This window comes from Marmota flaviventris, chromosome 11 (assembly GCF_047511675.1).
Source record: "Marmota flaviventris isolate mMarFla1 chromosome 11, mMarFla1.hap1, whole genome shotgun sequence".
NCBI classification, from domain to species: Eukaryota; Metazoa; Chordata; class Mammalia; order Rodentia; family Sciuridae; genus Marmota; species Marmota flaviventris.
In genome coordinates, this window is record NC_092508.1 from 81,096,252 (window position 1) to 81,124,000 (window position 27,749).

The 27,749-nt window shown below is 43.1% G+C and overlaps 1 protein-coding gene across 1 annotated transcript in view; it reads right to left on the bottom strand.

Annotated features, from left to right (window-relative positions):
- The window catches only part of Kif5c (kinesin family member 5C), a 136,935-nt gene that overhangs the window by 1,229 nt on the left and 107,957 nt on the right, over positions 1-27,749 (bottom strand). Inside the window, exons 15-24 of the mRNA XM_027938012.2 lie at positions 26,547-26,693; positions 20,215-20,403; positions 16,664-16,781; positions 14,238-14,314; positions 12,795-12,904; positions 10,673-10,774; positions 10,391-10,451; positions 4,670-4,741; positions 2,012-2,116; positions 20-236 (exon numbers count right to left, since the gene is read on the bottom strand). Coding sequence (XP_027793813.1) covers positions 20-236; positions 2,012-2,116; positions 4,670-4,741; positions 10,391-10,451; positions 10,673-10,774; positions 12,795-12,904; positions 14,238-14,314; positions 16,664-16,781; positions 20,215-20,403; positions 26,547-26,693 — 1,198 coding nt within the window. The remainder of the gene's footprint in view (positions 1-19; positions 237-2,011; positions 2,117-4,669; positions 4,742-10,390; positions 10,452-10,672; positions 10,775-12,794; positions 12,905-14,237; positions 14,315-16,663; positions 16,782-20,214; positions 20,404-26,546; positions 26,694-27,749) is intronic.

Genomic DNA, 27,749 nt, shown 5'->3' on the forward strand with positions numbered 1-27,749 from the left:
CTTTTCGGCGCGCACTCACCAATCTGCGCCGAGTGCGCTCTCCTGGCCATGTTCTTGGCTCTCACTGCCTCCTTGATGCGATCCACCTCCTGCTGGTAGCGCTTGCGGTCCCGCATGGCGTTCTCCTTGGCCTCTTTCAGCGCGCTCTCCAGGGCCTTGACACGCTCCGCGGTGGCGCGCAGCCGCTTCTCCAGCTTGGGCAGCTCACAGCGCAGGTCCGCGTTGTCCCGGACCAGCTGCAAGGAAGGAGGAGAGGGGACAAGTTACTAGGAGGATTTTGTTGCTCTCTGGCAGGACAATCAAAAAGATTAGAAGGTAGAAAAGCCCTGGCGGCTGAAACTACCACCCTGCTAGGTAGGCTTTAATAGTCCAAATGACCATAAACTTAGCCAGCAGCAAAGGAAAAGAAAAATCTCATGCCCTGGGATTCTAGTTTGTTAAATATGATTCATGGGCTGCAAGGAATTTGGGCGCGGTGGTGGGGGTTGGGGAATTAAAAGCCATTTCCAGCCATAAGAACTCTAAATATTAGGCAAGATTTACTTCCTCTTTTACTTGAGTGTATGTTTGCGAGGATAGGAAATAGTATGAAAAATTTTACTACTAGTATATTAGCAGGAAAGAGCTGAGAAATTTAGTCCATTCAAAAGCACTTAGCAAAACACATGCATGTTCTAGAGCGCTCTGAGGACCTCCTTCACAACAGGATCCACCGGCACCCGGTTTGGACCCATCTTTTCATTAGATCCAGAGAATAACAGGAATCAGGAGGGTTTTGCTCTTTTCTTCTTACCTAAGACCCACAATTAAGAAGCAACAGGCTAGACCGGGTGAAGAGTGGGGGTAACAACCCTATTATTTGCAGCCATCTAGCTTGGTTAAGTCCTTTGACCACCAGGTTTAACAAGGAAACTACTCAATATGGCCATCACTGGAATCCAGGTGAATGGAGAAAGGTTTTAGAAGTCAGAAAGTGCTTAATCAAAGGGAGCTACAGCTGGGTCTGACCAACTTTGTTTATCCCAGCACCAGCTCCACTGCCTGGCAGAGTGGGTTTTTAATCAATATTCATTGAATTCATGAATAAAATAATGAGTCGCAGAGAATCCTATTTCAAGTTGCCTGGTGGTTTCTGCTTCTATATTTCTCATCAGCAATTTGCTCGAATGACTTTCACCACATTGATCTGTCATCACCAGGTTTTGTTGAAAAAGACCCAACAAGTCAGAAATGACATTGCTCAGCCATGTGCCCCAAACAGTGGGACAATTTCCATCACATCCCAAATCCTAAGGAGGGAAAACAGTCGTGGACATGCCAGCTTTTAGAAACAAAGGATCAGAGACAAATGACCTGCCTAAATTATTAGTGTCTGGATTTGGTTATCACTGTCACTTAGGACAAATTCCAGGCCACAGCAAGGATCTGAGAAGGCACCCAAGATCACCAGGAACAGGGAAACAGAGCCGTAAAAATAAGAGCCCTGAACCAGCTCAGCGGGTCCACTTGACATTCCTTGGGGCCTTCAGGGCCACAGAGGTGCCTCAGAGGCATTATGAGAGACTCCAAGGTCAGGTGGCATCCAAGGTTGTAGTGGAAGGGGGATGAAGAAAGAGGACTCTGAACACCCAACTTCTCAAACTCTAGGGCACTCCCCTTCAATTCTCTATTCTGGTCTCAATCAAATTAAGTCTTTCATATATAAAGAAAGTCACTGAGGACTGAAGGATTTTGGATTTTTTATACTACTACTTTTTTTTTTTTTTTTTTTTAAAGACAGAGGCTCCTGATGGTACCCAGCTCATCTGGAACTCCTGGGCTCAAGTGATCCTCTGGCCTCCCCAGGCCACCAAACCCATCAAAGACTAAAGGATTCTTAAGGACCTTCCAGTGGGCTCGTTCTCCTTTTATCTTCAACATCAGAGCCTTCTCTGATGATGCGGTGGCCAGCCTGGTGAGGCTGCTTTCCAAAAAGCGAGGAAAGCAGAGGGAGCTGGCAGAACTCTCCTACCTGCTTGTGCACCTTGGTGAGCTGCTCCAGGTTATTCTCCAAGAAGGAAATTTTCTGCTTCTGAGCAGCACTGCCCCCTCCATCGTCACTGTCCAGCTCTACACTCTGTGTCAACACCAAGCAGTCAGCGAGGTGGTCTGTCACACCACCCACCCTCCACCCCAATATAATGTGCATCATGCATTTTAAACCTTCTTAAAAGGAAGAACCGCCCATCCCACTGAGAGTAGTCTGAAAGCAAATATAAAGAGAAGCTCTAAAAGTTTTGACTGAACAAACTTCCCAAACTAATGTCCTTGATTTACACCAAAAGTGACTGATCTGAGAAGAAGCTGTTCTCTAGAAGGCTGAGGGGGGTGGGGGGGGGAAGCCCTTCGATCTGCTTTCAAAAGTTGCAGGTGATTTTTTTTTTTTTAAGGAACTATATCTCTCCCTTCAGGTAGGGAAATAGATATTTTTCTTTTCAAAAGAAAAATGTTCCAAAACTTATTAAGAACTAGTGTGAAGGCATAAACCCAAGGCTCAAATTTGCTTCAACCACAGGGATGGATTAAGTCACCAAGCTTGTAAGCAAATGTCTATGCCCACTAGGAAGTCCCAATGGCCTCTGCCTGTCCTTTCAGCTTCCAACTCTATGCAACTCCTCAATGAGTCAGTCTCAAACTTAGTCACAGCATCTAGGTGCTGGGTAAATCCTTGAAATTTATCAGATCTTGAAATTGGCAAAAACATCGCCCTCCTGGCAAACAGAGTAGCACAGTTGAAATGGGAGATGCGTGTGCAGACACATTCTAGCCTTCAAAAATCATAGAGCGTGTCTGCTTCATGTGATTATAAATGACATCACTGTCCTTCTTCTAAGGGTAATGGCTTTATGACCATCTCTTCAGGCTATCACAGAGGTTCTCAAATTTGAGCCTGCATCAGAATCCCAGGAAGAGGCTTTGTTAAAACAGACTGCTGGGCCCTGCCTCCAGTCTGATTCTGTGGATCTGGGATGGGGTCTGAGAATTTGTGTAGTTAAACAAGTTCCCAGGTGCTGCTGACACTACTGGCCAGAGGATCACACATTGAAAACTGGAGGCTTGACCATAGGCTATTCCTAGAGAGTTTCATCATGAAGTCAGCGAAGTCGGATCTCAAGCTCTTAACCCTTCCTCTGGCCAGAGCCTCCTATAGTCAGAGCTTGCAACAGACTTCTAGGAATGTCCTCAGCTCTGGCCGGGTGCCTGCCCCATCTCTAGTCTATCACCTCTGCACTGGCCTCACTCTCCTACCTGGCCCAGGTTCCATGGGCATACATATTTTGCTGATGATAATCATGGTGCACCCCCCTACCTACTTGACCACTACCAATCAAGCCTTGAAAGCTCCCATCATTCTCTCCTTCTGTCTGTATTTGCATTTCCAAGATTCTAAACTCACTTCAACTATGCTATCAGGCAGTATGCCACCCATGCTGTGCCCCTCAGCTGGACACTCACACCACTGCTCAGCAACCTGTTTATCCTGACCCTTCTAATCTTCTTGAACTCCCCATTCTCTTTTCTCCTTCTCCACCAAGAACCGAGCTCCCACATTAACTGAGGATCCAAATCATGGGGTTCCAGTTCTTTCCACTGTGTCACAGAGTTCTCTGCAAATGCTTCTAGCCTGATTCTCCACACCTGCCTCTAGGAAGATGAGTCCCTTTTCCTTACCAGGCCTAGTATATGCATCCATGTTGTTAATTCTGTCCCTCTCAGACCTGGTTCCATTACCTGCCTCCTCTTTTTACTATATTGAACCTCTTTCCCTTTGATCCTTCATATAGACAAATATGTATGCACAAACATGCATACATATTTATGCAAACATATACACACACACAAACACACATACACACTCCTTAATACTGTCTTTCAATCCTGCCATACTTCTGCTATGGTCCAATACTCCCCATTGCCTCCTTCTAAATATTTTGAAAGTGACCCCTGGCTGTCTTCACCTCATATTCCTCATTAAACTTCTGCAAGCTGCCCTGGGGAGTCATCAATATGGAATTTCCCCAAGATCAGTTTGCAGCATGAGATCAAAGAAACTCAGGTGCAGAGAGCCCGAAGATCTGGATCCTAACCTAATGCTGCTTTTCCCAAGGGTACAATCTTGGGCAAGTTATTTAACATCTGAGCCTATTTCCACATCTGCAAAAACAGGAGTACTAAGCACCAATTTTATGATTGCTGGGGAATGTAAATAAGATAGTCGCAAACTTTGACCTAGTCCCCAAAGGCCTCCTGACATCCAAGCAGGAGGCTCTCGCCATCTCCGGGTTGCAGGGCAATGCTGTTGGACGCCAAGCCCACTCTGGATTTTCCTGCACCAAGCACAGTGGCCTTCATGCAGCAGGAGCCAAATAAATATATGTTCATTTGAAATGAAGGCCAGGGAAAGCATGATGATTTCCTTTTAGTAAGAAGGAAAAATCAGATGGGAAAATGTTCCCAAGTAATTTTTGCCTCTAGCGCATTCTTTTAATAACATTCTCTGGCATGAAGTAATTAATTTTTAAGCACAACCAGCCCCAATTTAAGCAAGTGATATTTCAACTGAAAATGATTCTTCCTGGCCATCTTTTATTTTCTTCTCAGAACCATTCAGGAAAAAAATAGAACTCACTTTTTTCACTCGGGTGGTCAAATCCTGGACGAAGAGCTTACGGAGGTTATGAAGAGTCTGCAGTTCTCTAGACTAGAAGAGAAAAAATTTAAAATGCCACTTCAGTGAAGGGACACATTCAATTTATGACACATTTGCACCAGATCAATAAACACAGACATTGCCAACATTTTTTTTTCTTTGTAGTAATTCACCCACACCCTTGCGCTACACCCCCACCTGTCTCCAACCTGTCTTTTGAGCCCATCCATGCTACTGTACCTCTGAGGACTTGTCCACCATACCACACCACACTGTATCCTTGACCCAGGTTGGCATCAGGAACCCCTGATGGTGCAGAAGCTGGGAGTCCAGACGACAAACCATACACTGGAATATAAACCTGCTCCTTTGCTCCCTTCTCGGTGGAACCATTTGTTTCTCAACCACAAAAAGTTAAAGTTTGCTCACAAAAATTCCTAGTTGGCTGCGTTGCATCAAAATGGATTCCCTTTTCCTTTTGGTTTCTTTTTATTTATCATGTAAACATTATATATAATACCAACAAGTTTAAATTAAAAGTCAGTCCCAATTTCCCTCACCCCAACTGACTGGTATTTTCCATGTCTCTGCATCCTCTCTGGCCCAAGTTCACGTGTGTGTTTGGTTTATATTAATGAGCTCATGAGTGAGGCAGCTCTTAGACTTTCCACCTGTGTGACCTTAGGCAAGTTACCTAGACTCTCTGTACCTCGGTTTTCTTATTTATAACATGATGTTTCCCATTCCAACATACAGGCACAAGCAACAGCTTCTCAATAGGACCCTACAACTCAGGAAATAATGCCAAGAGTCAATAAAAAGGATGGTCTCAAATTAAAAAGCTTCTGCACAGCAAAGAAAAGAAGACATAGAGAGCCTACAGAATATGAGAAAATCTTTGATAGCTACTCTCTGGCAGAGGATTAATATCCAGAATACATAAAGAGCTCAAAAAAATACAACACTAAAAGACCAAATAACCCAATTAAAAAATAGGCAAATGACCTAAACAGATACTTCTCAAAAGTAGAAATAAAAATGGCTAACAAAATGTTCATCATTAGCAATTAGGGAAATGCAAAGCAAAACTATACTGAGATTTCATCCACTCCAATCAGAATGGCAATCATCAAGAATACCAATAATAAATTCTGGAGAGGATGTGGAGAAAAAGAAACATTTTTACACTGTTGGTGGGATGGTAAATTAGTACAACCACTATGGAAAACTGTATAGAGATTCTTCAAAAGACTAGTCATGGGACCACCACATGAGCCAACTATACCACTCCTCAGTATTTATCTAAAGAATTAAAGTCATCAAACTATAGTGATCCATGCATACCCATGTTTATAGGAGCACAATTCACAATAGCCAAACTACTCAGCTATGGATGAATGGATAAAGAAAATCTGGTATATTTACACAACAGAGTTCTATTCAACCATAAAGAAAAATAAAATTTTGTCATTTGCAGAAAAATGGATAGCAGTTGAGACTACAATGTTAAGCAAAAAAAAAAAAAAAAGTCAAACTAAGAAGGTTAAGGGTCAAATGTTTTCTTTCAGATGTAGAAGCTAGAGAGAAAAAAGGGAAAGAAAGTTGATGGGATTTGGGACCTCATGAAAATCAAAGGAAGATCAGCAGAGAAGGACCAGGGGATAGGGGAAGGAGAGGGGAAAGGGAAATACTGGGAAATGATATTGAACAAATTGTATTTTGATATTGTGAGCATGAACAAATATGTAACAACAAATCCCACTGTTATATACAACTATAATGCTCCAATAAAAAATATGGGGAAAGAACAGTGATTGCCTTATTACACTGGTGTCCAGACTAAATGAGACAGTTCTTACAGAAATCTTAAAAATATTTACTCACACATAGTAAGTTTTCAATAAATATTAAATTGAATTTACTGATGTGTCATTTCATATCATGAGACCCACTTCTTCGTTAGGTTTTATAATTCCCTTTTGCTATTGTTTCAAATCACACCTCAATAAACTTCTTGGGGGCATTTTTTTTCCTTCATTTTGGATTATTTTCTATAAATGAACCTTGGGAATTAACATTGCTGAGATGAGGACCTGAACCAAGCCTGGTGATCTTTGCTAGCAAAATCAGAAGATGAAATAGTTCTTTCTGTTCAATTCTCATGCATTTACTACAAGAGATATGCTAGTTCCTTGAAAAATGTTTTCCTTTTAGGGAAGGAGGGGAGAAACTTTTCAGTATAAGCATTTCAATTCATCTAAATTGACCTACTTTACCATAGAATGTCAATGGATGCAGCTTATACAAACACACACACAAAAAAAAAAGAAAAAAGAAAAAGAAAGAAAAGAATAAAGCAAGCCACAAATCTATGGAAACACTAAGCTTTTTGGAATAAAGGTTTTCTGTTAACTTAAGGTCTTAGTTCCTAGTTCCACTTCTGTGTTGAAATAAGAAGCACCTGAAGTCAATTGCAACCTCAGATGAGGTAAATTACTTTCTGCAGGAAGCCAAATGGATCTGTTATTATGAATAATGTGCCACAGTACCTGTCCGAGGCTGAGCCACCCCTCTTATCCATGCAGGTGCAGGGGTGCAGAACAGTGCTACCCATCATGCACATGTGCTATCCCACACGCTGCCAGAGGGGGCTCAGCCCCAAGACCCCTCAATGCCTGCAGCCATCCTACCAGCTATCCCTTTGCTTCAGTGATGATTATATTAGACTGAAATGTAATCACAGTTAATATTTTTCCATAAGAAGTACCATCCTACCAAAGGAAAATGAGAAAATATGTAAGTACCAAATTTTAATATAGAATCCTGAGTGTGGCATCTTTCTCTTGTTTTTACGAGGGCTCAACATTAAACACTTTGGGAGAAGCATTTAAAAACATTTAAAATAGTTCTATTCACGCACTCTGTGCTTAGGCAACTATCATTTGGCTTCCTGCAGCGAATCCTCATCACATTCCTTATCATGTCCCCACTTCCAGATTCACTTCCTCCAATTTCTTCCCATCATAGGCTGCTGCCCTCCATGTGAAGGCTCATGGCTCAGCTTCCTGTCAGAGAGGGCAGGGAGGGACTAGAGCAGGAGCCAATGTAGCAGGTGGTGATGGGGAGGGTCCATTCCTAAAGTCCAGGCTACTTTTGAGGCAGGTGCTGCCTGGACCCCAGGGACCCCTTGACGGCCGGCTGGCCTTTGCCACTGTGGTGCTCAGCAGTGGGCTTTCCATACCAACCCCTGGGTGGAGGCTCATCCCTGCCTACTCCCAAACACCCAAGGAGACAGAGCAGGCCTGCGCCAGTTGGCACATGTAGCCAAGGACAGCAGGGCTGGCACTGAGTAACACTTATGGCTGAGGGAAAACACGGGTCTAAGCCAGCACAGGACACAGGATTCCAACCTTGAAATTTAAGTGTGTTGGGCACGGGGTTAGTGAAGGAGAAGAGGAGCCACCATATTGTGTCAGAGGAAATGCCCTTGGTGGGCTGGACGTGTGCAAGTCAGGAGCAGCCTGTGAGAGTGAATGTGTGCAGGCACATCCAGAGGAGTGTGAGGTGTGGGTGTGTGGGGAGAAGGGACAGGACCAAGTGGACATGAGGGACCAGTGAGGGAGACACATCAGTGTAGACAGCCCAACATCAAAGAATGCAGGAAAACTTGCTAAGTATCTCCATCACATTCAGGAATACGGGAGCAGGAGAGGAAGCTGGCACTGCGGGTGTGTGAATGAGCCTGGTGTGATTGGGGTGAGTGTGAGAAGGCACGTGTGAGTGAGCAGGAGTAGCCATTTACACACCAATGCACGTGTGTGTGCCGTGTGAGTACCTGAAGTACTTGTGTGGTGTGACTGCAGGAGTATGGTGTGTGCCGAACACAGGTGAGTGTGTACACAAGTGACATGTGTACACAAGTGCGTGAGCAAGATGTGGGTGGGAGGGAGATAGAAGAGGTAAGAGACACCGCATGAAGGTGAGGGCGAGGGCGAGGGCTGGTGCGGGTGAAGGCAGAGGCACCCTGAAGCATCCCCCCTCTCTGGCTAGTGGGAATATAGTAAAATTGTAAAGCTCAATATTTTCCTGAATTTCTATAATTATCCTTAATTCCGGGCATCACTTCTCTGGTAAAGCAGACGTAGAGGTGGCTCTGTTTCAGGCTCCCTGCGGCCACCCCCCCTGCAGACTTCGCAGCTTCCTTCAGCGCCCACAGCCCCCTTCCCTCCCAAATGGCTTCGTCCCCAAGCCTCCACCTGGCTTTGAGGGACAACAAATACCAACCAAGGACTCAGAGCAAAGCCAGATATGGGCTACTGTCTGCCCACAGCTTGAGGTCACCAGGACGTGGCGCGGGCTTGGTCCCAGCCAGGTCCTGTGGCACAGCAATGGGAGCAGCATGGACAACATCTGGACAGCCTTCCGTTGCTATGCCCTGAGCAAGTCCTAGCGTGTTTCAGCAAACGGAGCTGATGTAGGAATGCAGGCCGTGGGGCAAGACCAGCGCTCACTCAGAGGTGCCTGCAGAGCAACAAAAGCTGGCCGGAGGAAAGGAAGCCCACAGAGGAAACCAGATGCAGGACAGAGGAAACCAATGGGGATTTCAAGTCATAAACCCCCTAAAGGGAAGTGGGGTCTGCCGCTCCTGTCTCTACCCACAACCCTACAGGTCTCTGGCCTGCACCCACTCTGGTCTTTTCTTGTTGCTTTGCCTTCACTTAGCCTCAGCCACAATGACCAGGTCCTGCTAGTCCACCACATGCCTGGCATGGGCCACCTACGGGCCTTGGCACAGCCGTTGCCTCTGCTTGGAAGACTGTCCCCCAGACAGGCCACATGGCTCACTTCTTCATCTGCTCATAAGCTCCCTTCTCAGGGTGCCTCCTCTAACCCCCACCCTCTGCACTTTCTAAATGGAACAGTTACAACAATACTTGTAATGAACTACGTGAATATCTTGACTCCTCAGGCTCTGCAGTGTGTTTCAGACTGTGGTCCACCAGGGTAAATTGTGTCAAGTGAAACCTCCCCTGGGGGTGCTGGACATGATTTGCTTCTTTATTGTTTCTTGTGTCTCTTCCAGCTAAAGGCAAGCTTCCTGAGGGCAGGGATCTTATCTACATTGTTTTTTGTTTCTTTTTGTTACTGGGTGCTTTACCACTAAGTTATATCTCTAGCCTTTTTTAATTTTTATTTTGAGAAAGAATATTACTAAGTTGCTGAGGGTCTTGCTGTCCTCAAACTTGCAATTCTCCTGCCTCAGTCTTCCAAGACTCAGATTACAGGTATGTGCCACCACACACAGCTATGTGGTATATCTGAGCACCTATAAGAATGCCAGCACTTAGTAGGAGCTCAATAAACATCTGTTGAGAGTTGAAGAGAAGTAAATCACAAAGTGTAGAGGCTATTAACTTGCAGGTATTGATTTGCAATTCAGTTTAATTCTCATTCAGGGGCTTCAGGGTTATAGCTCTAAGGATTTACTGATTGATGATTGATGATTGATTGATTGATTGATTGATTCTCTGTAGAGCTAGGGGATAAATTGTATAAATACTACTTCACCACAGAATGCTTTAGTCTAAAATGATATACAAGAAAGTCACATAAGATAAAATTTTAGAATAAACAATTCAACATGTCACAAATGAGCCTGGTCTTTGAGACAGAAATGAGTTTGGAAGGGTCTTGACTCACCACAGTCTCCTCCAGGCCCTTGAGGTCCTCTCTGGCTTGTTCCCGTTTATCATTGAGCAACCTGAACAACAAAAAAGGCATCATAAACCACCAAAGGGGAATTGAAATTAGGCAGATGCTATTTGCATCTACAGATAAATCAGGAAAACAAACCAAGGAGCACACAAATAGCCAGTCTGTTTCTAAATTAACCTGAGTATCTGGGTATCTGAATCACAGAGGCAGGGTTGTTAAGACCTCCCAGGCATGAGGGCAAACAGGAAGTATTTGAAAGGTACTCACAGGAGCTTTTCCAGTTTCATTTCTCTCTCCTGGTCCTCTATTTTCAGCTTGTTATAATCAGAACTGAGCTTCTCCTGTTCCAGCTGCAGTTTCTGATTCAAACTGAAATTGAGAGGAAAAAAGCAATATATTACAAGTCAGTCTGAAATTCTGAGTCATCTGGCTAAACTGTGGTTCTGTTCCAACCCCATTAGCTCTGTGCCACAGAGGCAGCGGTTCAGGAGGATTTTGAGGGATCAGAGAACTGCCTCGCAGCTTCCTCCCTACCCAAGTGAAAACTAGTTTCTGGGAAGCATCTAGAAAGTATGAGACAAGGGCTTTGAGGATGTATTTATAATTTGCTTGTGTGCAGGAGCTGCAGGGGAAAAAATAATGACATTGGAAGATGGCTGATATTTTAAAACAGAAAGAAAGCCCCCTTAGACGAATGTGGCTTGGTCGACTGCAGAGGACAGGAACACATGGACAGCCTCGGGTGGACATTTCGACCTTCCTCCTCTCCAGCGAGCGCTCTGAAGACATCGCCCAGGTCCAAATGCCTGGCTGAGTCTGTGGCATCCTTGAGGGAGGTTCAGAGAGAGGAATTATGAAGAGTAGAGACTCAGGGCTTTGCAGCAGACGGAAATCTGCCATCTGGTTGGGGGCATTGGGTCAGCTTTTACATCAGCCCAGTGCTTATAAAGCCTTTTGTATGGGCAGACCCAGGCGACTACAGGAACAGATTAGACACCACATAAAGGAAAGCCCAGAGGCTATTTGCAAGGCAAAACCCAGGAAGCCCCCACCTACTCACTCACCCACCCTCCCTCCTTCCTTCTTGCCTTCCTTCCCTCTCTGGAGCCCCCTCTTCCAGCTGATCACTTTGAGGGTGATTAATCAGAATAATGAACATGAGACAAGCACAACGTGAGTGACAGCATGGGGGTGGCCCAGAGGAGAAGGGGAGAGAGGTTGCTGAGCGCTTCCCTTAGGTGGCCCATGTGCAGAGTGCTGGCGTCATTTAGACTGTGTCAGTTACCATTCTCCTCTCCTAACATGCAAATGCTCCGCACAAGCAGCTCGCAGATGATGAAAAGAGATTTGGATCAGTAGTCTGGAGAATTAAACTCTTAACTTCAGTCTGACTCCTATTTAGCAATGTGACCTTAAGTAAATAATTTAACCTTGCTTCCCATATAGAACTCCTTTCTTTATCTACAGAAAGTGGATGGGGAGGGAAACTTTAAGGGGGAGGGTTGTGGGGCAGTGGATAGAACTGTACATAATATAGTTGTTTTCTTTGTAACCCTATGGCTTTTATTTGGAGCATTCAAAAACATTTTTCTGCAAAGGGGTTTGTTCAAAGACTGTGGAAAGGATCCACTCTGCAAATAAGAGCCCTCAGGACAGGACCCCAAAGGCACCTTCTGGCTGGGTGACTTCTGTGTTGAGGATGAGGGGGAAGGTAAGGGAGGAAGATGGAAAGGCATATGGAGCAGGGGGCTCCCCATTGGCTCTGACAAGGCAGGAGTGCAGCTGGCCATGGGGTGGTGTCCCCAGTGAAACAGCAATGAAGCCATCCTGGTGGTGGTGCCACAACTCACGGGCACCTTGGCCAAGCAGACACGTGACAGCGTGGGTCCAGGAAGCTGCAGCTGCACAGAGAGCAGGTATGTGCTGGGCAGAGGAGGCAGCATGTGCTGTCTTCTTGGACAACTTATTAACCCTATGGGAACCCCTAGGTCAGAATGAGTTTTTATTGGGGTTGTTTTATTGAGTTTTATTGGAGTTTTTTGTTGGGGGTTGTTCTGGTACTTCCATACAGAGAGTCTTCCCATTTCCTGGGGCATGCATCTTCCCAGCTGAGTTGCCAACAATGTGGTCCTATCCCTGGGGGTGTGGTGATAGGAGGGGCAGACTGGCCTGCCCACCATCTGCCCCACCAGAGTCCTAGGAAGCTCGGCTCCAGATGGGAGAACAGACCTCAAAGCAGCACGCCCAGGCTACTGTGTCAAGGGCAGAGCACAGAGCCCACGGGCGTGAAGAGATCAGCCCCTGGCTAAAAGCCATGTCCTTCCAATTGGCCCAAGAGGACAGAGCAAGGCACCCTCCCTCCCCCCACAGCCCACAAGCCCTAACTCACTCCCGAATCTCGTCAATGATCTTCTGCTTCTCCTCAATTTCATCTCGAAGTCTGGACAGCTGCTTCTGGTGAGCTTCCCGGTGGCTCTCCATCTGCTGCTCCAGCGCCTTCTGCAGCCAGGCCAGGAGAAATATGTCATTCACTTGTTGGCACTCAGCCCACTCTGTGACAAGCCCTGGAACCACGTCTACCTCCCTCGAATCTTAGATCCTCAAAGTAAGGGTGTTTCTGGCTCTTGTGCCTCCAGGACGTGACCTTGCTATATTGGGACAACAAAGCCCAGGGATCTATAATCAAACCAAGTGGATCCTGGGAACAAATCAATCCACTGGTTAAAGAGAAAATTCTCAGCTGGGCACAGTGAAGCACACCTGTAATCCCAAAGACTGGGGAGGCTGAGGCAGGAGGGATGCAAGTCCAAGGTCAGCCTCAACAACTTAGGGAGAATCTGTCTCAAAATAAAAAAAAGGGGAGTAGGGGGAGGCCAGGGAGATAGCTCAGTGATAAAGTGCCCCTGGGTTCCTCCCCAGTATTAAATAAATAAAAAGTTCTCCCTTGATCTTCTACTGCTCACCTGGGTTACATGGCTTCTCTAGCCAGGTCAGTCAGAAGGCCTTGACTTCTTATTACCTGAGTGGCCTCAGACAAGCTAGGTAATCTGTGTGGGCTATACTTCCTCACCAGTCAAATCAAAATGACACCGCCCCCTCCCCCCCCCACACACACACACACTGTCCACTGCAGATTTATGGTGATGTTTGGGGGACACTTTTCCACCAAAGCCTCTGAAAACAGGAGAGGGACTCAGGAAGATCAGGCATAATTTTATTCTGTTGGCTGGAGCAGGGCCACGTCCTGGGCATTGCTTCAATTGTGTGTGGGCTTTTGCTCGATGAGGCTCAGAGTTTGCCTAAAATGAACCTACATTCTATTTCTTCTCACATTTCATTTTATTTACTCAAAAGTCTTATTTCCTAGTCATTTTTCTTACGTTTTCCTTTTCTGATTCAAATATGACCAATAAAGATCTGCATGTTTAAGATGGAAATTCAAATTTGGAGTGTTTCTTTACAAAGATTAAGGGGAGAGGTTTTCTATCACTTAAAGGAAAGGTGAACCCTTCTTCAGAAGTGAACCCCAACAATAATGTGCCCATGCAGTGACTTCTCTCCATCAGGAATGGGGGAGACCAAGGCAGGACTGCAACATAACCATCCTCTACAGACCTGAGGTCCTGGGCAGTCCCAGGGTCATCTTGTACCTGCACCCCACACTGAGAATGGCTCGGAATGTCCAGCAGTGCCGCCCGCCCCCCCCCCACCACACACACACACACAATTGCTATGCACAGGTCTGAAGGGACAGACTTTTCTAGAACAAAAAAACGCAGTCCAAATGCACCCAATGCTCGTCAGGCTTGGTGGGAGGGACAGCTATACACACCTTCATCTCCTCAGCGTCCTGCAGCCGCGTCAGGTGTTCCTTTTCCTTATCCTGGAAACTGACTTCGTGCATTTTTTCTGTTTTGAATTTTAAATGATGATTTAAGATTTAACAAGTAGGTCTCACACCAAAAAGAAAAAAATTAAGACACACACACGCACGAAAAAATGGCAACAGAGTAAAATATCAGATTATATCACTAATTACAACCATGGCAAAAAGAAAATAACCTCTCCATAAGGGAGTCCTGGCTGGAGCCAAGGCTGACCCCCTCCCACAGGGTGTCTGGATCAGAGCCCTGAAGAAAGCAGCCATCAATGGGGTGGGGGTGGGGGTGCTAACTAGAAGCAGGACGCCCCCATTGCAGCTGCCTCTAATCACCTCACACCTTGGAAGGCTTGTTCCCACCTGGGCTCTGCACACAGCCCCTGAGGTCATGTACATAAACGCTTTCTACAGATTATAAAGCACCCTGTGAGTGTTAGGTGGCATTTGGATTCATGCCACTGGTAGAATTCCAGAAAGAGCTCATTTACCTCCCCTGGGTAAACTGTTTATTTTCTATGAATCTGGAGCAGAAAAACAATCGAAGGGTGAGAATAAGGGAAGTGGGAATATGACATAACAATTCCAAGATTAATCAGGAGGCCCACTGGGGGCAGGGCTGTCGTGTGGCCCTCCAGTCTCAGTATTCCTGGTCAATGGGGCCCTGAGGGCATGGTGCAATGGGGAGTGGGGGAGGGAAGGGTGCTGGGGGGCCCAAGGCAAAATTATTTAAGACACTGACATCTAGTGCATGATTTCTCTCTAGTTTTTTCCACTTTAGTTCAGGTCTCATTTCTGTTTTATTTCTATTCAATGGCATCACTGCAGAAACCATGAATAAAGGGGACAAGTGTTTTCCATGTCCAGTGTTTGGTGGCCAACTCTACTTCCTACCACATTCACTACCACATATAGAAAATGTTACCAGGTTACAGCAGAGTGGGGATGCCTTCTTTCTTTTATGAGTTTGCCTTTGCATTTGAGACAAAATACATTTACTGAGCACATAACTGCCCAACCACAACTTAAATAAAAAGGGATAAAATCATCCCCAATTCTACTACCCTGACAAAACCATTTTTGTTAAATATTATTAGAAATACATGCATCCATTTGTTTTAAACAGTTATAATCACAACACAGATAATATTTTGCAAATGATTTTTTTTTTTTTTTTGGTGGAGGGGGACCGGGGATTGAACTCGGAGTCCTCAACCACTGAGCCACATCCCCCCAGTCCTATTTTGTATCTTATTTAGAGACAGGGTCTCACTGAGTTGCTTAGGGCCTCACTAAATTGCTGACGCTGGCTTTGAACTCACGATCCTCCTGTCTCTCCCACCCCCAGCCGCTGAGATTACAGGTGTGCACCACAGTGCCCAGTGCAAGTAACCTTACCATTGCATCATCAACACTGGCACATCTCATGGAGTTCATCTCCAGTGTGGAAACAATGTCCTATTAGAGTTTATTTAACTGTTAAACATTTAGGTGGCTTCTTTTTCTTTTTTTTTTTTCTTTCCTTTTCTTTCTTTCTTTTCTGATCTAAAAGTCTGCAATGAATATTTGAGGTTTGAGGATCAAAAGGTATGAAGAAATGTTACAACTGTGAATTCCACTAGTATGTGTAATTATAATGTACTAATAAAAAATTTAAGATTATCCAAATCACTTTCTGAAAAGACTAATAATTTTCATTGCAACCTGCAATATGTGGGTTTGGTCTCACATCGTACAATGCATACATTCAGGCAGCCACCCTTGAATTTCTCCTATGTATTCATGTTTACAAAGTGCTTCCTACGCCTGTCCAAGGGAAGAGCTCATTCAAGGGCGAGAGAGCACCAGGTTAGCCATGGTGCAAGTTCTTGTTTTACATTAAGAGCAACAAATACTGTGGAAGGGTGAGATGCATGGATTCAGGCACAAGACAAAATTTTCTTTTAATTCATCCCTGGGAATGTAACACAGTGGCTATCTCAGACTGATGAATAGGGCCCCTTAGTAGACAGAGGTAGCCACAATCCTTAGTTATCCTGGACAGTGGCAGTGAAGACAGAAATCAGCAGAGCCAGAGGGACACCTGGCAAGTTGAAGGGACAGGCCTTGGTGACTGTTGGGGGCTGAGAGCAGCAGAGGCAGAGAATATTCTGGCTTGGGTGACTGGGCAGAACGAGGAAGAATAGAAGACAGGCAGATTTGGAGTGGGGGTACACTTCCACAGGTTTCCCCATTTTTTCTTTTTCTTTCGTGATGCTATTGTTTTCAGTAGAACTAGAAACACTTTAATTGAGCAAAACTAAACATCATGACTCCAGCCAACTAGAGACTGTCTGATTGAAGCCAAGCATTTGACACCTGCAAAGTCGTCAAATATTTACCTTGGGCTCGGAGCTTGGCCAGCTCTTCGCTGAGCGAGTCCTGGGACTCCTCCAGCTGCCTCCTCTTCTGTTCCATGTTCTGCATGTAGTCTGTCAGAGATTTGATCTTGGCTTCGTGCTTTAAACAAGAAAATAGATCAAAAGGAAGAGTGAACGCCTAGCAAGCGCTGCTCCGGGCTTGCCTGGGACTATCTGATGAGAAGCTACAAAGGAGTTTCTGGTGTCCCTTTTCTGAGTTCCAACACCAAATGACACATGTTCTGCCCATTGCCGGGATTTGGAATCGAGGATCAGGACAGTACCATTTCTTCCAGGTGCTTCTCTGCTTCATGCCCCACAGATGCTACTCATGGCCCTCTCCTTCCTCTTCATCCACCTAACATGGAGGCCAAAGTCCACCCTGGTGTTCCTCCCCAAGGAAAAGAGGGTAGGAGGGCCGGGGGTGAGCTCAATGGCAGAGCACACACCAGGCCCTGAGTTTAATCCCCAGCACCACAACAAAACAAAAGTGTGTTGGGGAGGAAGGAATTAGGAAAGGGGCACAGCTCTGAAAGCCTTATTCTTTGAACATGCCCTCTGGATTCCATCTTCAAATATTAGATCTTTTAAATCCTTCAAACACACTGACTCCTGTGCCAGGGATTTTGCATTTTATGGTTTCTCTATGAAGCTTCTCTCTCCCCAATACCACCCCTAACCCCCACCCAGCACAAACTGTCCTGGCTCACTCCCTTACTACTTAGACCCCAGCATCTTCTCCCAGGACTTACTGCTATATGATTTATCTTATCTATTTTTTTAACTTGCTAGCTTCATGAAAGCACAAAGTATATGCTTAATAAATCAGGGAAATAAATAAGGGGAGAAAATGAATGAGTTAATGGGAGCTCACTGACTGAATAGGGATAGTAACTTCTAGGCACCTAGATCTGAGGAGCTCACCTTTAGGCAGGAGGACCCTGCAGGTCAAGCTCTATGATGTAACTTCTCCAGAACACACCTCAGCTGGAGCAGTTATTTTTAAAGGAGAGATTTTGATGAAGAAGATGCATGTAAACAAGAATGGTAGCATTTTCAGTTGCCAGTACTCTGTCAGAGTCTTTAGAGCGCATCCGAAAAGTGTCAAGTTTCATTTCCTTTTGAACCGAATAATGAGTGAACCTTCAGGGTTGTGTAAATCGTAGCAGAGTACAAACATTTCATCTAATAGAAAACTGTGCATTTTGCTAATAGAAAGAACTTTCTGAACTTAACCCCAAAACATCCTAATCTTCTTGCCTCGGATCTCTTATACTAAAGTCAGTGTCAGTCTGAGATCTGGACACTTGTCCTCATCCATTTACACAGAGTACAGCTGACACAGTTCCAATGGTTAGATCAGTTCACAGAGGGCACAGAAGGGACTTGGGCGTGGAGCTGGTACATCCAGCTGGAAAGAAAAAATGCTGGGCTGCAGGCCATGGGGCCTCTGCTTGTGGCCTTGCCTTGGCCCTGTCTGTTAGGGGCAGGACGCCTTGAAGCACATGCTGTCGCTATCAGAAGTGATACAGAAACCGAATTTGAGGGCCACCATTCTCAAATGTTTACCATTTTTTCTTCTCCATTTTTACAAATTATGAAAAATATCTTTTTAGACGAGATGATAAATAATTATAAAAATTATAAATTAGAAAAATATATAGCATCCAGAAAAGGTGGCACAAATTTTGCTCAGAAACCACTCTAATTTATCAACTATTTCCCTTTCATAGTCCTAGTGTTTGCTGTAGGGGCATATATACTTTACAAAGTTGCAAAGCATAACAAAGATCTATAACTCAGCATTTTCATTTTCACTTAACTTTATATAATTATACTTTCCAAATGGCTAGGTTTTATGGATTTTCGTAATAGGAGCTGCATAATATTCTTCCATGTAACTTTGTTATAGTTGGGTAATTTATTTGATTCTAATGTAAAATAATGCTATATTAAACAGCTTGTGCATAGCTTTTAATATTTTTAATCAGGAAGTGCTAATATCATACGAAATGAAAAATCTTCATTTTCATTATCAATGAAAATTAGTAGAAGTAAAATTATTGGACCAAAATATTCTTACATATTTATGGTTTTTGTATTTCCTGAGCACTTTCCAAATGCACTAACCAAATTATACTTTTATGAACAATGTATGAGCATATCAACCTCAATGTCATCTACTAGCAGTGATAAATCTTTTCTAATACAGTTTTGTCTATTATGTTAGTTATAAAATGGAACCTGGTGGAGCCATTCAGACAAGGAGTTGGAGATGTTTCCATGATTACATATTATTATGCTTAAAAGCACACCAGAATGAAGCATGCTTCTGTCTGTCTCTCAGTACTATTGGAGGCACCAATCTTTGTTGGTATGATCAGCCATTTTCGTGCCTAGCATAAGGCCATGAGCCACACACAACTGGACCACTCAGAGAAACCTCAACCCCCAATGGCAAGCCCAGATATCAGTGGCAGCCCAAGAAACTAGGTTACTGTTTTCTAAAACTACCTTACTAGAACAAAAATGCCTTTCCAATAAGACAAAAAGTAGCCTTGCTCATTGAGCAAATTAAAAATCCTGAGACGTGGGCTTTGGGTTCAAAAACACTTTGGTTAGAGTCCCCAGCTCCACCACCATTTACTGGCTGTTTGAAAATACATTTAATCTCAATCTCAGTTTTCTTACCTGAAAAAGAGAAACAATAATAAATCCTGCCTACCAGGGAATTTTTGAAGATCAAGTGAGGAAGATCATGTGAAGTGCTTAGCACAGTGTACAGCACACAGTAAACACTCGATGAAGAGCTACATGATACTATATTAATATTAATAATAGCAGCAGCAATAGTTTCTGCTTTCCCATCTTAAATCATATATTTATAGAAATTAAAGGATTCAGAAATTTTGCATTGATAAGAGTTTTAGAGATTCCACCCAATCTTATCCAAACATTATATATGCCTACTTATCTAGCCATCTATAGATAGATGGAGATATAGACATACATCCTTTAAAAAGAGAACAGTCTCAAGGGGATTCATGTGATTCACACAATGAAATCTAGTTTTAAGAAACCCAAGCTGCTTTCAGGGCCAGCTCCTATAGTCCCTGCTACTGCAATTTGTTGTTCTTCTCTTCTTTCCAGATGTTGCAACGTCTTGTTCCTAAACCCCGAACAACTGGTATGGTGGCCATGTCACCATTTTGTAAGTAAAAATATATGTCAAGGGTCACTGAATCTCTTAACTAACTGTAAGCTGCTAGTATTATTCTGCATTTTTTTTAAAAAAAAACAAAGTTTGCTCATCATTTCTGGCAAGGAGAAGGAGTGGGGGAAGGGGCAGGGGAGGGTGGGGGAGGGGTGAGGAGGGACTGGGCTCCTGGGCTGTCATTGCCTGGGGAGGTCAAGGTTATGTAAAGCAAAGTGCATCAACAGTCACCATTATGTCCCATCAGCACCAGTAAGGGCACGGAGGGGAGCAGATCTCAAGAGGACCAGGTGTGACATGAGAGGAAAGGGTGGCCTACCTGGGAGATAAGCAGCTGGCAGGCTGCCAGCTCCCGCTCACTGGCGCTCATCTTCCTATTGGAATCCATCTGGGCACTCTCAAGCTGTTTGCTGCGGTTCACCAGGGACTTGACCTCTGACTTCATCTTGCTGATATATAGGCGGGCCATGGTGAACTCCTCTTCAATGACTCCATTCACATCTGCCAGCTGAGCACAGCAGGGAACACACTCAAATATCACTGCCGTTTCCAGAGGCTCACAGAATCCCCTGAATCCTGACCATGGATGCTCAAGATGTCCATAGATGTCTGGCTAAGCATCTTTAATCATGGAGCAAGCTGAAAATGTTCTCGGGAAAGTACTACGCGTTCAACCCCAAGTTCTCTGAGACCTCAGGTGAAACATCCAATTGAAAACCTCTGCTAAATATAATCCTCAATTAACCAGGTTTTTCATTAGGATTGATCTTTAAGATAAAAGAGATGACATCAGGAGAAAAGGCACTGAAGGTTTCAGAAAGGAGATAACTTCAGAACTGTGCTGTGTTCTGTTTAATGCCCTACACCTTGTCTCTCTATAATAACAGTGGGGCCCAATGTTCCTACAGATGACCTTTAATGTCTATAAAAACACAAATCAAAATTTTGATCATGTTCTCCATAGTTTGCCTATTCAGTTAGAGAAGTAGTCTAATGCCTTCAATGTTTCTATAAGCAACGACAGAAAAGGACTTCCTATAAAGTCCTTGACAATGTGAATTCATTTTAAAGTCTCCTCTTGAAGTTTTCGTGCATGACTTTTCATGGCTACCAATCAACTTTTCTTTGCCTTTTCATGCCAAGCAGACAGTAATCTGAGAACAACAGTTGAAATTTACCATTAGAACAGAAGATTCTGACAGTCAGCATTCCCCTGTGATGTATATTTTCTAAGTTTCAAATTTCTATTGGAAACAAAAGTTGTAGCAAGATATTTGAGATAGACATGCAAGATATTTGCATCTGCTAAGATGCGATCAGGTCTGGAAGGGCAATTGGCCAAATGAACAAGAACTGTTTGTACTTTGTTTAACCACCAGAGGGCAGCCTCGCACCTCAGGAAAAGACAGTGCCATACAGAATCCAGCAGGACTGATTCAGGTATGTTTTTTTGTTGTTGTTTGTTTTTTGTTTGTTGATGTTGTTGTTGTTTGCTTGCTTTTTTTATATTCCACAGCATACTCTCACCACCCACTTGTCATTAATTCAGTACATATCTACTTTTAAAGTAAACGTTTGAGAGATGGGAAAATGAAATTGGCTATCAGCTCTGAAAATTAGTAGCTAATATGAAAATTAGTAACTAATAATCAGTTCTGAGTGCCTGTACCTTGGTGTCAGCTTTCCCATAAGAATTCAACAACAGACCAGATGCACTGGCAAAAGCCACTAATCCCAGCTACTCAAGAGGCTAAGGAGGGAGGATTGCAAGTTTGAGGCCAACCTGGGCAAATCAGAAAGACCCTGTCTCAGAAAAGACTGGGGACATAGCTCAGTGGTAAAGTGCCTCTGGATTCAATCCCCAGTACCAAAAAAAAAAAAATCAATAACAATACAGTACTTAATAATGACACCACCAACATCAATCAACACAAGGCAGAATCTACGTTAACAGGATTAAAATCTACAAGTACCAGTTGTAACTCTATCTTCATGGAAGTTCTTGCTCAGCTAGTTGTATTTCTAACTGCCAAAGATTTGCATACCAACACCACCCCTCATTACATCCCTTTATAATCCAAGAGCCTGGAGATGTTAGGTGAGAAAAGCCTACAGTATTTAAGTTCAATTTTATTTTCCTGCCTATGTCCCAGCATGGAACAAGAATGCAGAACATCTTCCAAAGCCCAGCCAGGTGTACCTATGCATCGCCCGGCTCTGTAGACGGACACAGAACATCGTGTCTTCCAGGTGAGACTCAGAGCCTACACTAGCTTCTGATAGGAGATGCTGCTGAGTCAGCAGCCTGGGCATCCTGGGAAGAGAACATACCCCTCTTATCCCCTGGGTCTGTCAAAATAGGACTCTTGGTCTTCTGTGCCCAGATGTTACGGTGTAGCATGAGGTGCCCCCTTAAAGCTCATGTGTGAGATAAGGCAGGAATAATCGGAAATGACATTTTATTAGATGATGATAGCTGTGAATAGTCCACTTGGTGGATTAATCATTTGAAAGGACTAGTGCACTGGAAGAAGTAGGTTCCTGGGGACATGCCTTTGGGGTTTATATTTTGTTCTTGGCACCTCAATCTCTCTGTTTCCTGGCAGCCATGAGCTCAGCCTCTTTCCTCCACTGCAACTTCTACCATGAACCTAGGAAACCGAAATAAAGCCCAAAGTAAACTTTTCCTTGTATAAGTTGTTGTTGTCCAGTCTTTTGGTTACAGAGAGAAAAAGTTAACTAACATACCAGGTAAGCTGAGGAAGAGTAAATATATACACATGATAGGCTTGCTGCCAACTGACAGCTGAACATTTCTTTCCCCAAACAAGACTTTGAAGATTACTCTTGTCCGAGGAGATCTAAAAGGAGATTTTGAGTCCATGCTTGATGACAAAAGAACACCCCAAACAAATGGTTTTTAACTATGAGGCTTCTTACCACTACAGAGGGCATATATTTAGTAGTTTGTGTTTAAGAGTTTGCAGTAATTCCAACACACTGTTATTTCAAAAAGAGTAAACCAGGGCTTGCTGCTAAAATGTTATTTATTTTTAACTCTCTCAAGGACTGACAATGCCCCCAGCAGTATACACCAGACCATATGGTCTTGTACTAGTGACCAATCCAGCTAGAAAGACTGCACCATAGTGAAGTTAAATGGGAAGTAGAACCTGCCCCTTCTACCTGCCTAGAAATGAGTCAACCCCACAACCACCCTAAGTCTCTCAAGCATGGAATGACCATGGAAGGGGAGAAAGTATTGTCATTTCTAGACCAAGTGAAAGTGAAGTGAAGTGATTATTCACATTCTCAGAAGCAGACTAAAAGAAATCAGTGTGGGAAAAGGAAATTAGGCGGTCAACCCAATGCAGTTCATTTGCTGTACCTCCACTGTCTTCCTGTTTTAGTCAGCTTTTGTATCACTGTGACCAAAATACACAACAAGAAAAACTTAGAGGAAGAAAAGTTTATTTCAGAGATCTCAGTCCATTGCTCTGGGCCCAAGGTGAGGCAGCAGGTCATGGCAAAAGGACTCAGCAGAGGAAAGCTGCTTAGTTCATAAAAGGGTCAGGAAGCAGAAAGAAAGTGGGGAAGAGGCTTCCAGGGTACAACCCTAGTAACCCACCTCTAGCCATACCCCACATGCCTACAGTTCCACCCAGTTAGTCCATTCAAACTAGGATGGACTGATTAGGTTACAGTTCTCAACATCCAATCATTGTACAAACTCTGAAAGTTCCTACATTAACAGGGCTTTTTGAAAAACAGTGTTTTTGAAGTGTTTTTGTATAACACTTCCTTTTAAATTTTTTAATTGAAACATAATAATTGTACATATCATTTTATCTTTCTATTCAGTTTCTGTCTAGACTCCTAGACATCTTTGGTTTTAAAAAAAAAAAATGCCCAGCAACATAGATAGTGGGTGCTAACACACCTGGACGATTAACACTGGCTCATCTTTTCATTTACTAGGCTCATCTTGTTACACTGACAAAATAATATTGCCTGGACTCTGGAAATGTTTCAAGACACCACTGACGTAAGGAAATATGGTAGTGTTTTTATTTTTGTTTGTTTTGTTTTGTTTTGGGTTCCCTGGATGTTCCGGTCTGTCGTATTCTGCCATGAGGGCCGAGGGAGATTCGCACAGCCATTTGTTCTCCTACCGTGCAGCCCTACCAGGAAAGACCTCCTGAGTCTTTTGAGTCTATGATGGGTGCCACAGCAGCTATCTTGCTACCATGATGCAATGAATTGTGAGAACTGAGAAGGGTCTTAGAAAGAAAATAAAAGATCACTGACACAGACATTCTTGATCAGCCTATTTTCCTATGTCAAAATAACTACCATATCAGTTGAAAGTCATAACCAATAAGAAAAATACCTGTACCTATAATGATAAACCTAACCAGTATGTGCAGAAGTCATGTAACGTCTGAGCTCACAATCTATGAGGCTCATCTGACCATTTTACAAATTAGGGAAAAAAAGGCCAGAGAAGCACAGCAACCTGCCCAAAGCCAAAGTCATGCAGCCTCTGACAGCTCTCATTGCCCCAATGATTAAATTATAATTATAAGGAAAAACCAAAACCAGGAGAACTAAGAACATAATGATCTGTAAGCAAGAGTTATCAATGAAATTAACTGGGGCATCCAATGTCTGGAATCCAAAAATAATCTCCAAAGCATCCAAGTGAGTATTTAAAAATAATCTCAATCATACTTCAGATTCCCAAAGGTAAGGACTTTCTTTTTAATGCCAAAGCACCCAGACACTCTTTGATTTCATTAGCATTTTCATCAGCTCTATTTTAGAACTTAGCATAAAAATACCTTCCTTTATCGTTATCAGCAGCAGGCGCCAACTTCTCATAAATCAACTCTGCCTTCATATTGTGAAGGCCATTTAATCAACCCAGTGTCAGAATTTTATTGCTCAACACCAACATATGGTTCTAAAAATTAAATCCTCAAATATAAAACCACCAAACTGGAACTTAATAGGATTAACCCTATAGTACCTGGAAATTCTGTGCTAAAATTAGGTTCATTCACAAGGATCCATGAAACAGTCAGTTACAACAGAGGTTTACGAAACAATGACGTTGACCAGAGGTTGTATACCCTAAGCCTAGACCTGTTCCACCATCCAAGGGTAACTTTCTGTTTCCCAAAATAGTCTATAGATGGAAAACTAATCTTGGGAGCCTTTTCTAGTATTTAACAATCCCGTCTCACAGCCAGAGTGTTCCCACTAGGTATTTTGACATGAAATTCAGCCTTTTAAAGATAAAATGGCTAAACTCAAAAAATTCCATTTTAGTGATTTGTGAGGAGGAATCTCAGGGGTATAACATCATTCCCCAGCTCAATAAAACCAACACATATTTATCAATGAGCATTCTGCATAGGTGCTGTATTATTTTAAATCTATGATTATCAACATGTTGTGGTATTGGCATAAAGATCAGATCAACGAAACAGAACAGACCACCATTAGCCTCACATGCTTTGGGGACCAGTAGATACGTTCATTCCCTTAAGGATTGGTGATGGCTTCAAGTCTGTACCCGTCAAAACTTCTCAAACTGTACACTTTAAATATGTGAAGCTTACTTTATGTAATTTATACCTCAGTAAAGCTGATTTTTTAAGTGTCTCTATCCTGTTTTTTCCAGTTAATGATCATAATGGGCTCTCTCTTTTACTCCATTGACATCAGGAACACCAATGTACCCAACCCCAAGGGATGGGCGATGCTTGGTTTAGACCAATTGTATAATCCCATTCTCCTTGATCTCCCAGCTTCCCTTGGCCTTGTGATTTGGGGTAGTCACGTGATTCAATTCTGACCAATGAAGTATAAGGGAAAGTGTGCTGGGGACTTCTGGGATTATTTCCCTCCTGGGTGAAAGTAGTCAGGCTTTTCAGCCCACCCTGTTTGGGATGTGGTTGAGTGAGGACGCATTGGAGGGTGCCATAGCAGCTATCTTGCCACTATGATGCAAAATCCTAAGGGTATGAAAAGGGAACAAACAGGCTGAAAGCAGAAAGGAAATAGAAAGACTGAGTTCTTGACATTATCAAGCCACTTCACTGAACCAAAATATGCTTCTCAAATCTTAATCAGCAAAAGAACCTCATTAAATTTTGATTCTGTAGTTCTGAAATGGGGCCAGATCACACTGAATAATAAGATTCCTGACTTCTCATAGTGTGGATAAATAAATGCAGTTTTATTTCTTAAACCATGGTTAGAATCCTATTACTTTCCCTGAAACATTTCCTAATTCATACTGATTGGATGGAGAATTTTCACTGCAGTGGGTTCTTATGGAAAAGGAGAAATACTATTCTGAGAGTAAAACTGTGGCTTAAGCCATTTGATTCCAAACTTCTGTGATATTAGCAAATAAGTCTAAGGAATAAACCAATTTGCATAAGGCCAACTATCATTTGAAGACCTTCTCTAGATTTGAGAAGTTATTTTTATCCTCCTCATGGCAACACTCACTCATTCAAATATTTCCCAGCACCTTGTGGATGCTAAGCATTGGATGCTTAAAAGAATTATATGCAGAGGCTGCTAACTCACAACCACACTATGAAAAAGGGGTAGAGAATAAAAAGAGGGCTGACTTACAGTCTTCACGTCATTGGTGCCAATAATTCCACCTATCTCCCCCAGATCCTTCAGCAGCAGATTCAGGATCTCAGTAGCCCTCTTTTTCTGGTGGTTGCTAAGCTCTTGTAGCTGGCTCAGCTCTCTCTGCGTGGTTGTCAATGTAGTCTGAAAAAACAAAATCCGACCACAAGTTAAAAGAGTTGCCCATCAATTTCATGCACGCAACCTTGTAAATAATAACAGCTTCATGTAAGATGGAGCTCTTTTATCGTTTCCTGTGATTTCAACATAGAGTCTTTTTGAGGCAAACTGTAACACAACACTGTATTCTTTGATAAAAAGAATTTTATATCAATATCACGTGGCCTGATCATATGTCTATATGTCAGACAACAATTCCCAGGTCAGTGAAATCAGTTATTGAAAAATAAATAAAGCTAAAACTGGAACCCTTGGGTTTATAACATTGAATCACTTCTTCCTACCACCAGATGTTTTTTTTCAGGGTCCAAACAACCTACAAGTGTCCCCACCTCCACTCCCTAAAAAAAAACCTTCTCTTTGGACCACTTCCACATTCCCACCTACTTTATAATAATAGACAGGTCTGGATGAGATGGCCCAGAGGAACACTAACGAGTTTAGAAAACAACTTAGAAAAATCTCCTAATCTTCACAGTGAAGCTGAATTAAACACTATTTACTTATTTTTTCAAAATTAGTTAAGTTCAACAAGAGATAGATTCTTAATAAATAACAAATGTTCTATTTTCTTTCCAAACTTTAACAAACTCTTCTCTTTCCCATCCTTCATGTACATATCCTTAACTAACTGCCAACATCAATAGAATAACCATATTTTGGTCTCTTGGTATTAACTCAGCCTACAGAGAAATAATTCCCCTACCCCTAAAGCTGTGGAGGCTAATTCAAAGACATTTATGCAATTCTCCCACAGGCAGCTATTTCACCAGAGAATTTTTTAATGATCTGACTAAAAATAGTGTTCTAATCCAGTCTAATAGTACCTTGGTTTGACAGAAAGTTAGAATTTTATTATGGAAACTGTTTCATTGTTTTGAGAAGGAAATAATGCCAATGACTAGTTAAAAGAATCCTGGAGAAAACACTAGGCAGAGAAAACCTAAAGTCTCAGTTCCTAAGTGACTTCTGGATGGGTTTGCTTAGTTTGGTTTGGCATTGCTGCCAACTATTTATTTC